The following is a 12,859-nucleotide window of genomic DNA, read 5'->3' on the forward strand; positions in this document are numbered from 1 at the left end:
AATTGTCCGTTGATCGATTTTCGCTAATATTTATGCACCACAATCTGCAACTACACTATGGGGTGAACTTATGAGCATCAAATTGGCAAAATATGGTATCTGGATCATGATGGGAGACTTTAATGTCGTTCGAAGGCCGGATGAAAGATTTAACTCCATCTTTTGCACTAGAACAACTAGAGACTTCAATCACTTCATCTTGGAGACAAGACTTACAGATATAAACAGGGGGGGGGGGTCAACGTTTTACCTGCTTCAGGAATGAATATCTTAAACTCAGCAAACTAGACCGGTTTCCTGTTTGCTCACACCTCCTTGATATTATTCCCTCGGTGTTAGTTACCGCCTTGTTGAGGGAGCTCTCTGATCATTGTCCAATTCTCCTCTCTTCCTCTAAATGGGATTTTGGTCCCTCACCTTTCAGACTTTTCAAATCGTGGATGATACGAGATGGTTTTGAAAAGGCTTTCATCAAAACCTGGAACAACTTTGCAGGTTATGGTACCCCTGATTTCTACTTGGCAGCCAAGCTTCGCCATGTTAAAGATGGATTGAAAAGATGGAGGGCTACTGATTACCCAATAGAAGAAATGGAATTAAAAAATCTCAGAGAGCTGGTGGTTCATTTGGACTCTAAAGCTGAAATCAGATTGTTGAATCAAGATGAAATCGAGACAAGACGAAATGCTTATCATAGGATTGTTGAACTTGAAAAATTAACTGTTCTTGATGTGAAACAAAAATCAAAAATTAAATGAGCCATCGATGGGGATGAAAACTCTAGATACTTTCATGGGTTTGTCAATAACAACGACCGAAAGAACATAATTAATAATGGAGAGTGGTGTACTAATCCATCAACAATTAAAAAGGAGATGCTCAGATTTTTTGAAAATAAATTCAAAGAGTTCTCGCCATCAAGGCCAAAATTATGTAACCCACATTTTAAAAAAAATCCACCCAGATGACGCTCACATATTAGAGTCTCCCATCTCTCTTGAAGAAATCAAAACAACAGTTTGGGCTTAGGGGAATGAAAAGGCCCCTGGACCAGATGGGTTCACATTCAAGTTCATAAAAAAATGACAAAATTTCACAATTAGTCCTTGTGGTTTACATAATATCGTATTTTGAGGGCTTCCTAGCAAAAAGCCACGCAACTGGTCCATGTGGTTTGTCAAATTACGTGAAAGGCCCTCCTGCCGTTAAATCCAACTTTTCAGCTGTTAGATTTTAAAGAAAAAGACTATTTTGCACTTGTACCAATATTGCAATACACTACAAACCTCAAGGGCCATTTGTGTAATTTTCAAAATTTGAATATATATATATATATATATATATATATATATATATATATATATATATATATATATATATATATATATAAATTTCACATTTTGTATATATATAAATTTTATATATATGTATATATATGATTTCAACAATTTGATAATTTTTTTTTTATCTTTTGACATTTTGTTTTCTATTTTTATTTTATAGTTTTAGTTATTTATGTTTTTTTGTTATATTTTTATTTATTTTGAATCAAGTAAATAAACATAATTTCGATAAAGCATGTCAAAATTATTTTTTCTTTAATTTTTCTTATTTGTGAATTGAAGCGTTAATATTTTTTTTTAATTTTATGTCGTTACTGTTATTGTCTTTTTATGCTCTATAGTTAATATCGTTGATAACTTTATCTTTGCATTTAGCATTATCATTATTTGACCTTTTGTTTTCTATTTTTGTTATAATTTAATTATTTATTATTCTTCTATTGTTTTTATTTATTTTGATTCAAGTAATGAAAAATAGAAAAACAAAAATCAAAAACTCAAACACCAAATTCTAATATACTCTAATATATTAATATATTTTACATTTTCATCTTTTTTTGGTTTTTTCGTATTTTTTAGAATTTGTTAGTACTATTATTTTTAATTTTTTCATATTATTTTTTTTAATTATTTCCTATTTTGATTTTTTTCGTTGTTTCGTTTTATTTTTAATCAACTTGACAACTTTTTTTTGACCTTTTCCAAAAAGTGTAAAATGTCTGAATATATTGTAGTATATTACAATTTTGGTGTTTGAGTTTTTTTCAGTTTTTTTTTTTTTTTTAATTTTGGTTATTTATGGTTTTTGTAACTTTTTTTTATTTTGATTCATGTAAATAAAATATTTATATTTACAAATATAAATAAAGAAAATAAAAATAACCTTTTTATTTACACAATCAAATTAAAAAAAAAGTCACGAAAACCATAAATTACCAAAATTAATAAAAAAATGTGAAAAAAAAACAAAGTATGAAAAATGTAAAATCTATTAATATATTAGAGTAATTTACAACTTTGGTTTTTAAGTTTTTGTTTTTATATTTTTCATTACTTGAATCAGAATAAATAAAAGCAATAGAATAATATATATATATATATATATATATATATATATATATATATATATATATATAACAAAAGGTGAAATAATGATAATGATAAATGCAAACATAAAGTTGCTAACGTTATTAATTATGGAGTGTCAAAATAAAAAAAAAACCGTAAGAACATAAAATTAAAAAAAAAACATTAACGTTTAATTTCATAATTAAGAAAAAAAAGGTTTCAATATGGTTTATCGAATTTAAGTTTATTTACTTGAATCAAAATAAATAAAAATATTAAAAAACAATAAATAACTAAAATTATAAAATAAAAAATAGAAAACAAAATGTCAAAAAGATAAAAAAAATATCAAGTTGTTGAATATATATATATATATATATATATATATATATATATATATATTCAAATGTTTTCAACAAGTATTGTGCGCACATATGGACCAATCAGAATTTAGCACAAATTAAATTTTTAAGTAAATCAATAAGGGTAAATTAGTAATATTGCATCTATACTAAATAAATTCCAAAATTAAAATCAAATTAAATCTCTATAAAATTGCAATCAGTTTTTTTACCCTACAAAAAACACTAGAACAAAAAAGTAATTGACATTTTTTTCACATTCAATCACCGATCGCCGCCACATACTCCTTCCCCTTCGTTGCCACCTACTCCGTCACCGGCAATACTGGATCCGCCTTTCCCGTTCACCCGATGTCGGTCACTTTCAATCGGTTCCTCCATCTTCATTATATGCATCCTTAATTTCACATACAGGGCTATTAAATCCAATCGATGTAATGTGAGGGAAAAGCGGGTGAAATTACATGCCGATTAATCCAATCGGCACTCAAGTTTCTCCGCTTGAATTTTCTAACTAGGTAATTTTTTTTTTCAATTGTCTTTAATTTCTGATTTTGCTTTGTAGATTCATCTTCTTTGGAATACAAATTGATGTGTTGGTAGGTTTGTAGATTCATCTTCTTTGGAATACAAGTCGATTGTGTTAGCCACTTCCACGGGGGTAACCTTCTTAGGAATCTGTTATGGAACCCTCTTATGCGTTTGGAGTTCATGGAACAATCGACTATTCAACAATAAAAAGGTGACCCCCATGGAGGTAGCTGACACAATCAAGTCCTTGACATTCATTTGGGTTAAGCACAAGAGTGGTATTGGAGATCTAAAATGGATTGACCGGTGTGTTAACCCGTTTATTCAATTGTAATTTGTTCAATTTTTGTTGATTTCGGTCTTGTACTCTGCATTCATCTAGCTTCTTGTTAGATGGGCTGCATTTTTTTCTTTTGTTTCAATATATTTTATTCGCCGGTTCAAAAAACAAAGTAAATCTGTTCATAAACATTGACCCCCACAAAAAAATCAGATTAAAAAAAATACAACATTAAACTTCCATCTTAATAGAAAATGGCGAGTTCAGATCTTTCAGAAAATACCAACAAATTATTGAAATCAAATAAGATTTAGGGAGGGATAGGTAAAGAAGGAAATAAGTTATGAGTAATTAAGTGAGAAAGGAATAAGTTCATTGGTTAGAAGAAAGAAATGACGTAACACCTCAGTGCCTTTCCTTACTGCACCAAAAGATGCTTAACACAACATTACCTAAGTGACTAAATTGGAAACCATGTGTAAAAGCTCTTTACACTGTACAAATTGATATAGGTTCTTGATGCAATGATGTATAACATGATAATACTCATTGATAAGCTCAAGGATATATATAGGTATATATTTGTTGCTTAAGTATATGTTTTTTCAATTAATTATTTTAGTATATACATATGCAGTGTTTGTGTTTCATGATGTTTTTTTTTGAATAATTTGCTAAGTTTAATGTAGGCGTGTAAACCGTTTCAGAACTAGACTGAAATGGAGAAAAACCGAAAACCGAATAAACCATAAAACTCATAACAAAAAATTGAACCGAATACCACTATCCGACTTTGGATCCGTTTCAATTCTACTAAGAAATATGCTATCTAAGAATGTGTTTGGAATCAAAACCAGACCAAACCAGACTGAAAAAAAATTTGAAAATTAAATAAGGCTTAAACTAAGAACCAAAAACCGAACCGAATACCACAATTCGGTTCCCACCGGTTTCGGTTCGACTTTTCGATGAAAAGGGTCCTCCCTACTCCTAGGGTATATACAATATGCAAAAATAAAGTTTAATGATATTTTTTGAAAAACACAAAAGGTTGTTAAGCTCTTAAGCCTAAGTCATTTTCCTTTTCTTTGATAAACATAAATCATTACATTAAAATGTTAGACATGACTTCAAATAATAAATGAAATTGATGTATAAACATGTTAAATGGAATTTAAGAAAAAAAAACAAGTCTATTAATAAAGACGATACATACCTTGAATGCAACTTATTAGGCATCGACAATAGAAACTATGAAGAATTCATCAATATCTTTGTAAACATTCATAATTACATCTATATCATTGTAAAACTTCAAATTATATATATATATATATATATATATATATATATATATATATATATATATATATATATATATATATATATATACACACACTGATAAAACCTATAAATTCACACATATACCCAAATACTTTATATATTTAAATCACAATAATTTTAAAATTCACCTCGACTAATATAGTTCAATACATATCGATTGAAGGCAAACGGGCAACAAGCTGCGCCGCTAGCCCTTTCTGGATGGCAAAACGAACTCTTTTGAAAACAACATTTGTGGATCTAGGAGATATGACATTAAAATGCATGACCCGTTGGACTCTGTTGAAGAGCTCCATCGCCTTTGGTGTGAGAAAACCAAATTTATCAAATGTAAAAGGTACAAACATATGTTGATTTTTTATATATGCATTCTCGTGCTTTACCACTTTGCACGCAACGGCTTTTAAAGCGGCATGCCCTGCTGTGAAACCCCCGCTCCCCAAACCAACTAGAGGAGAGGCCCCAGTAAGATCCACGCATGCATGCTTCCCTCCTATCTATCCAAATACCAAAATGTCAGCCGGTCTAAGTGTGGACCTTCCATCATACGGGTCCGTCAAGAAGTTCACTGACGCTTCTTTCTTCGCAGAAATACCAGCACGCCGACAAGCATCAAAGAGAACATCCCGAACCACATTATGTATGTACTTGAAACCAAAGAGCTCTCTACAATGAACCGTATGTTCCCCAAAAGTCTCCAAACATGCCTTGCGGCAAACTGGACATATCTCGTCAATTGGGAACATTATAGTATTATAAATTGTAACATGATAGTATTATCCTTCTAACACATTGTTATTCTCGGTCTGTTTACTTCATGAATCCTTACAAAATATCAACACTTACATTGAAATAGTTTTTCCGTGATTTTACATATAACTGAAGAACCATATAAGGAAGTCTCCTAATTCGCACTACAATAAATAAGTCTTATGCAGATGACATTTATCCAGACGACTTAAGTCATCGGTACTGTGTCGTCTATACCACCGACATGTCGTAGAGTTGACTGAATTTTTTTGACCTGAGACTATATAGCGACGATAAGTCGTCTGTTTAGGTTAAGCGGGAAAGAAAATTTTTACGCGGTTTCCTCAAAATGTTTTACGACGATACGTCGTCGGTATAACTAACGTAAAATATAGTTTTTATTTATTTATATTCCATTTTGTAGAAAAAAGAAATGACGTCAGGTTGTGTGGGTTATATTGATGACAAGTCATCAATATAAAATTATAGCGATCTGTGTGATACTCCGTGTCGACTCAAATGACTTGTCGTCTAGAAATATATTTCTTATTTATTGTTATTTTTTAGTTTACGAAAAGGAGAAAACGATGTCATGTGACTTAACTCTATACCGACAATATGTTGTCGGTACAGGGTTTTAAGTCATCTGCTTCCTTCGAACCCCTCTCATTTGCAGCGGTCACCAAAACCTCGTCATCTCTCTCTCTCTCTCTCTCTCTCTCTCTCTGTGTGTGTGTGTGTGTGTGTGTTAGCGATAGTCCGTCCAAAGGACCTCCGGCCAGTCGTATACACCGCTGACGACATAGGTAAGTAGCTAGTTCAGTCTTTCTTCTCTGATTACCCTCTTTTTCCGGTTTGATTTTGAGATTTTGGGGGTTTGTTTTCATGTTTTTGATTTGTGTCTCAATAGGGTTGTCACCGGAGGTTTGACCACTTACGTCTATTGCGACGTCTATTCCAGGTAAGTTTTTTTTTTTTTTTTTTTTTTATTTTCATTTTTTTAAATTGTTGATACAATTGTTTTTAGGTGAACACATCCACCACATCAAGCACATCGACTTCCCACTTCCGGTCACTATTGACTTACTACTTCCGGCAACCAGACCACCCACCGACACAGAACATGTAAGTCTGATTTTTTTTCTTTTTTTTTTTATTATTTTTTGGGGTGTTGGATATTGTTGTATGAAAATGTGGAATTTGATATATGTTGTTTGATTTCATGTTTATAATTCTTTGAAAATGTGATGAATGATGAAATTTGTTGGGCATGATTTGTTTGATTTCGTATTTGGATTTGTACATATTTTTATGAAATTGGAAGTGGATGTATTGCTTAATTGTATGAAATTGGCATATGAAAGTGGTAATAATTTCTAAAATGAAATGGAAATTGGAATTGAATGTATAGTATATATGTATGATTATGTGATGGTAATAATTTCTAAAATAAAATGGAAATTGGAATTGAATGTATAGTATATATGTATGATTATGTGATATTTATGTTTAATAGTTTGAGTGTATATAAGATGAAGTGATTGTATTATGTTTTTATTATATTGCTATGTAGTAGATTTTTTTGGAGATTTAATGGTTTGTTATGGTTATTAAGTATTTGATATTATTTTGCATATATACTGTTTGGATTTAAAAAAAAAAGGTTTGGTATATATAACAAAACCTGTGAAAATATTAAAAAAAGCTATACAGACGACATGTCATCAGTATAGCTTTATAACTGTAATAACCGTTTCACTTTTCCCGATGACATATCGTCTCTAATACTAAAATGGAAGTTGTCTGCCCCCACTTTTCTAGACGACATGTCGTTTGTATTGCTTAAACCTATACCAACGAAATGCCGTTGTAAAAGTGATCTTTATACCAACGACATGTCGTCGGAATAGGTTTATATCATTTTTTTTTTGCAAAAGTCAGTCCCGACAAGCCTTTGACGAGGACATGTCGTTTGCATTGGTGGCTTTGTATTGACGACATTTTCCATTTTTACCGATGAAGCTATCCAATCAACTTTTTACAGACGACAAGTCGTCTGGCTTTACCGACGACATGTTGTCTGCATAGCTACTAAAAATGTTGTCGACATAGGCCTCATTCCTTGTGGTGTCGATTAATTGTATGAGATGAAATATATTTTTAGCAACGATCAATTAAGAATAAACAATCATCAGGTTTTGTTAATTGATTATTCAGAATATGAAACAACAAAGAATAAGGTTGTGAATAACCCCATCATAAATATAGAGATTAATTATGGAAGTTAGTGCAAATGAGTATTTTTATAATTTATTTATAATCTAATTTAAAGATATTGTTTTTAATTTTTAAATATATTAATTATCACTAAATTAAGTATTTTGGTATATACATGAGTTTATAGGTTTTATAAAGACATATAAGTAATTTGAAGTTTTACAAGGATATAAATAAAGAAAATTGCAAAATATAACCAAATCTCTTAATTACTTTGTGCAAGATAGCCAAAAAAAAAAACTCAAATTACAAATATAGCCATGAAAATCGCAAATGGATTAAGTCAATCTACAATTTTAGCATTCCATCTGCGAACGTACAAGTCGCTAAAGCACAGTCGTGCTTTAGCGACTTGTACGTTTGCAGGTGGTTTTTCATTTTACTGTATAAATACCCCAATTTTGACTAAAATTGTAGATGAACTAAGTTCATCTGCGATTTGCTCTCATCCCACCTACGATTTTGCGTTTTTTTTTAACTGCACAGTTGATAGGGTTTAACTACGAAACAACATTATTATATATAAAGTTTTGCAAAAAATTATCAATTTAGTTCTTATATCTTTGGAATATTTATTTAAAACATCTCTAATAAAATGAATTCTCCAACAAAAATTTTTAAAAAATAAAATCGTCCATAGTCTCTCTAGAGAGAGAGTTCTCCAAAAAAAAAGTTTGAAAAATGAAAGAAGAAAAAAATTACCACAGTAAAGAGGAAATACCACATAAAACTTTTGTAATTTGAATTTTTTTGGCTATTTTCCACAAAGTAATTAAGGAATTTGGTTATATTTACAATTTTCTCGTATAAATATAATTAAAAAAGTTTGTAAGACACTATAAATATACAAAATTCTCCCTAAAAACTATTTACTATAGAGCTGATCATATTTTTGTAAAGAAAATAAGACACTATATATAAATATTTTATATTTTTATAATCAACTTAACGGTAGGAAATAATCCGACTACTCAAATCAAATGCTAAATTTTAGTACTAAGAAATGAAACCACCTTCACCTTAATTCAAGCACTAGCATTTAATTGGAAGGCGGAATGTTTTTTGAGGATTGAATTTATGCTGTAAGTAACCATGCACGAATGGCCAATGGGAACACAAATATATACCATCCTAAAAGAATAATCAACTTAATTGACTTATCATTATTCCACCATTTTAATTATTATATTTCATTTGATTATATATATAATTAAACAAATATTTTCAAATTCATCGTTTATACCAAAGTCAACACTCCACCCCTTTCCTTAAACTCTAATCTTCAAATCATCCTTGAAGTATGCTAATGCAGTTGCCAAAACCCTAAGTTTCTCACCATTTTCACATCCATACTTTCCTAGATTGAGTCATGATGAGCTGTTTCTAGTCATGTATGAGTTTGTATATATATACAGATGCATAAATCTAAACTCAATCTCGTTCCCTTTCTTATTAAAATATGGCAGTTGAAAAGAAACTACAAACACCTCAATCCGAAGGGATTCTAGAGAACGTATGGGCAAACTTCATAGGCGAAGATCATGATCATCATGCAAAAGAGGAAATACCACAGAAAACTTTTGAAGTTTCAGAATCATGGGAGGAGTTGCCGAATCTTGATCATGGTAGAGATGAAGAAATGGGATTTTTACAAAGACTACCGAGTTTAGGAAGATGGATATCCATGGGAGCAGAAGAATGGGAAGAAATTCTTGCTGGAATTGTTATTCCTTCTGAGAATATTGAAAATCCACGTGAGATTCTTGCAAAAGGTCGTGATCAAACTGTGTTGGGTTCAGGAGCTGACGACGTTGTGAAAACTGAGAAACGTTATAGGGGAGTCAGGAGGCGTCCATGGGGGAAGTATGCAGCTGAAATTAGGGATTCTTCAAGAAAAGGAGCTAGGGTTTGGCTTGGAACTTTCAAGACACCTGAAGAAGCTGCTTTAGCTTATGATAAAGCAGCATTGAGAATTAGAGGCCCCAAAGCACGTCTAAACTTTCCGATTCAAGAAGTTGAATATAAAATGAGAGCCACTGATCAACCAGAAAGTGACTCAAATGATCATCCTTCGACAAGTTCTCAAAGGACTGATTCGACAGACATTCAATGCTCACAATACAAAGATTACAACACAAATAAAAGGGTGTTCAGGGATTGGGAAGAAGTCCAAACTGAGGTAGCCATGAATGGACCACCTCCATTGAAGAGATTGAAAACCCTAGAAGAATCTTATTGGGATGACAACATTGATGTACTTGAGTTTGAGGATCTTGGTGTTCGTTATTTAGAAAATTTACTGTCAAAAGGTTCTTAGAACACAAAAGTTTCGATTTATGATAATTGTAACTGAAGTTATTAACCTAATTTTGTCCAATATGTTTAGTTGTAACAGAAGAAATGCGGTTTCTGTGGATATGTGGTATATATAGTGGACCATAGTGGAAATTACAACTTTTGTTTAACTTTGTTTTTCGTTACTTTGCTTAACTATTGTTATCATTATATATAAAGTGTTCACAAACTATTTTTATTCACACATTTTTATATCATGTTTTCTATATTTCTAACGCTTGCAACATTCTCAATGTACATTTTTCATACACAACTTTTGAGATTATGAAAAGCAGTATGGTTTTTCCCAGGCTCGTCCCAGAGGGTAGGCGATAGGGGCGACCGTCCAGGGCCCATCTTTTAAAGGGGCCCAAATTTTTTATGGAAATTGTTATATTTAGAAGATAATACAAATAATTTTCTTTTAATTATTGATTTATTATAAAAAACTTGATGACATTTGTATTTTTTAAGGGCCCATTTTTTTCTCTCGCCCTGGGCCCAAAATATGTTTGGAACGGCTCTGGTTTTTCCAGCTCCTCAATGTCAACAAAACAAAACATTCAGATGATAAAAAATATTGTTCGATCGATTAAAACAAGTATCACAGAAAATATAAAATTTTGTTTAATTGTTAAGAGTGATTTAATAGGTTTTTGTCACATATGATTATATTCTTTGCTGTTTTGGGTTATCATCAGTTGGTGGCGTAATGGGCATTAGCTAAGGGTCTTAAGAAGAAAACAAAATGGCCCATAAGAAAGCCCATGGCATTCTGCTCAAAAAATGTCTGATTCTCATTTCAAACCTTTAGATGGACATTACAAAAATTGCATCTATCATAGGTCCAAATCATGTATTAATAGGTCCAAATCATGTAAGAAAGGTTTGGACACGAGCCATACATAGTAGCGGTGCACAAAAATAGGATCTTGCTAGACATGTAACATGTTATAACTTGTATAGGGACAAGACAACTAAATACAACCAAATACGATTGCTGCTTAAGAAAACCATAATATATATTATACTTTTATATTAAAAGGCATCGCGTTTACGAACAATGCCTTTTGTGCACTTTAGATTTTGACCACACCATTTTGTAGGTATTAAAGATTTGGTCCCTGTTTTCCGTACAAACGTGCCATTCTTGCAACCCTTACATTGTTTTGATTCCACAAGAGTGCCGACAACTTGGAGAATCCGTCGACGTATTTCAGACACGTTTCTTCCGCCACCACTACATCACATCGTCTGAACATCCTCTGCTCCACCACCGTCTCCACCACCATCTCCATCTTCTGTTCCACTCTCTTCTCTTCTCATTACAGAACCGACAATAAGTGTGATTGCGGTGCGATTTTCATGGATTTTTGGCCGTAGTGTTTTGTTTTCGTGAATAACCCTTCTCTCGACTCCAACTCTTCCGATTCATATAAGGTTATAACAATTGCAATCCCTTTCTCTCTATCATACGCACACATGAAGCAATTTGTGAAATAAGTTTACGTATCTTTATGAACTTGTGCAAAAATATCGACAAAGTTTCTTCAAATGTAAATTTTTGTGATTCCAAAAATACTTCTTCAATCATGCTTCCGGTCAGCAAAAAATGCACAAAGTAAGCAATTTGTATAATAAGTTCACGAATCTTTCTGAATTTGTGCAAAAATATCGACAAAAGTTTCTTCAAATATTAATTTTGGTGATTTCTAAAATAAAGAAAGACAAATGTTCCAAGAAAATAAATTAGGTGTATAAAAGCATGAATATACTACCTATAGCTCATCCAACAAAACATAAATTAAGGGAAAAAAAATAAAAATTCATTATTGTGTTTGTGCCTATCATTGAAGAGAAGTAAAGTAATAATAATATAAACGAGTAAATGACGTTAATATCCCTTTATTTTTTTAAGGCTACAACAAATTACATAAAAATTCAACAAACAAAGTGATATGCTATAAACATGTTGATTTATCAAAGTGAAATGAGCTTACAATAAGAAAACTGAAAGTTCCATGCTATAATTGGTAGATTTGTCAACATAAAATGCCTTAATAAGAAAAACATTTAAAATTTATAATGATGTACCTTAAAATGCAATTCTCTATAATTTGTTGATTATTGCAATTTTTTCATAGAAACCTCTTCCTCTTGTAAACAATTAAAATAAAAAACTTCCAAAAAAAGGCCCCTGAAACTCTTTTTGTCTCAGATTCTGAACACCACATGCAATTCCAACATAACTGAATCATACAATAACATAAGAACTCGATCTTAAATTTTAGGATGTTACAAAAAATGAAAAATAATTAGAAACTTCCAAAAAGCACGTTGCGCCCCTTAAAAAAGTGTGCCACGCTCCTTCAGTAAAATGAAAAGTCAACATTTTTCTAGATTACGAGTTTGTGTACAATATGTAATCTCGCTTCCTGCACCGCAGGGTCGCTGAAATCTATAAATAGATTCGAAAACCCATCCTAAAGAGAGATTTGGCAATCCGCTTCGACTTGTGCGACAAGAAACCTCAAAGTTGTCGTTTTGAAGGTCTAGAAGGCGGTTAGAGG

The 12,859-nt window shown here is 31.5% G+C and overlaps 1 protein-coding gene across 1 annotated transcript; it reads left to right on the top strand.

Annotated features, from left to right (window-relative positions):
* Positions 1-9,278: 9,278 nt before the first annotated feature.
* Positions 9,279-10,420, top strand: LOC145100218 (ethylene-responsive transcription factor ERF091-like). The gene has a single exon (XM_079037579.1). The coding sequence runs from the start codon at positions 9,415-9,417 to the stop codon at positions 10,270-10,272; it is 858 nt and encodes a 285-aa protein (XP_078893705.1). The 5' UTR covers positions 9,279-9,414; the 3' UTR covers positions 10,273-10,420.
* Positions 10,421-12,859: the final 2,439 nt, after the last annotated feature.

This window comes from Lactuca serriola, chromosome 4 (assembly GCF_051521515.1).
Source record: "Lactuca serriola cultivar US96UC23 chromosome 4, Lser_US96UC23_V15, whole genome shotgun sequence".
Lineage (NCBI taxonomy): Eukaryota > Viridiplantae > Streptophyta > Magnoliopsida > Asterales > Asteraceae > Lactuca > Lactuca serriola.

Bases quoted from the DNA above. Each gene is read 5' to 3' on its own strand.
- LOC145100218 (XM_079037579.1), top strand. From the start codon at position 9,415: ATGGCAGTTGAAAAGAAACTACAAACACCTCAATCCGAAGGGATTCTA.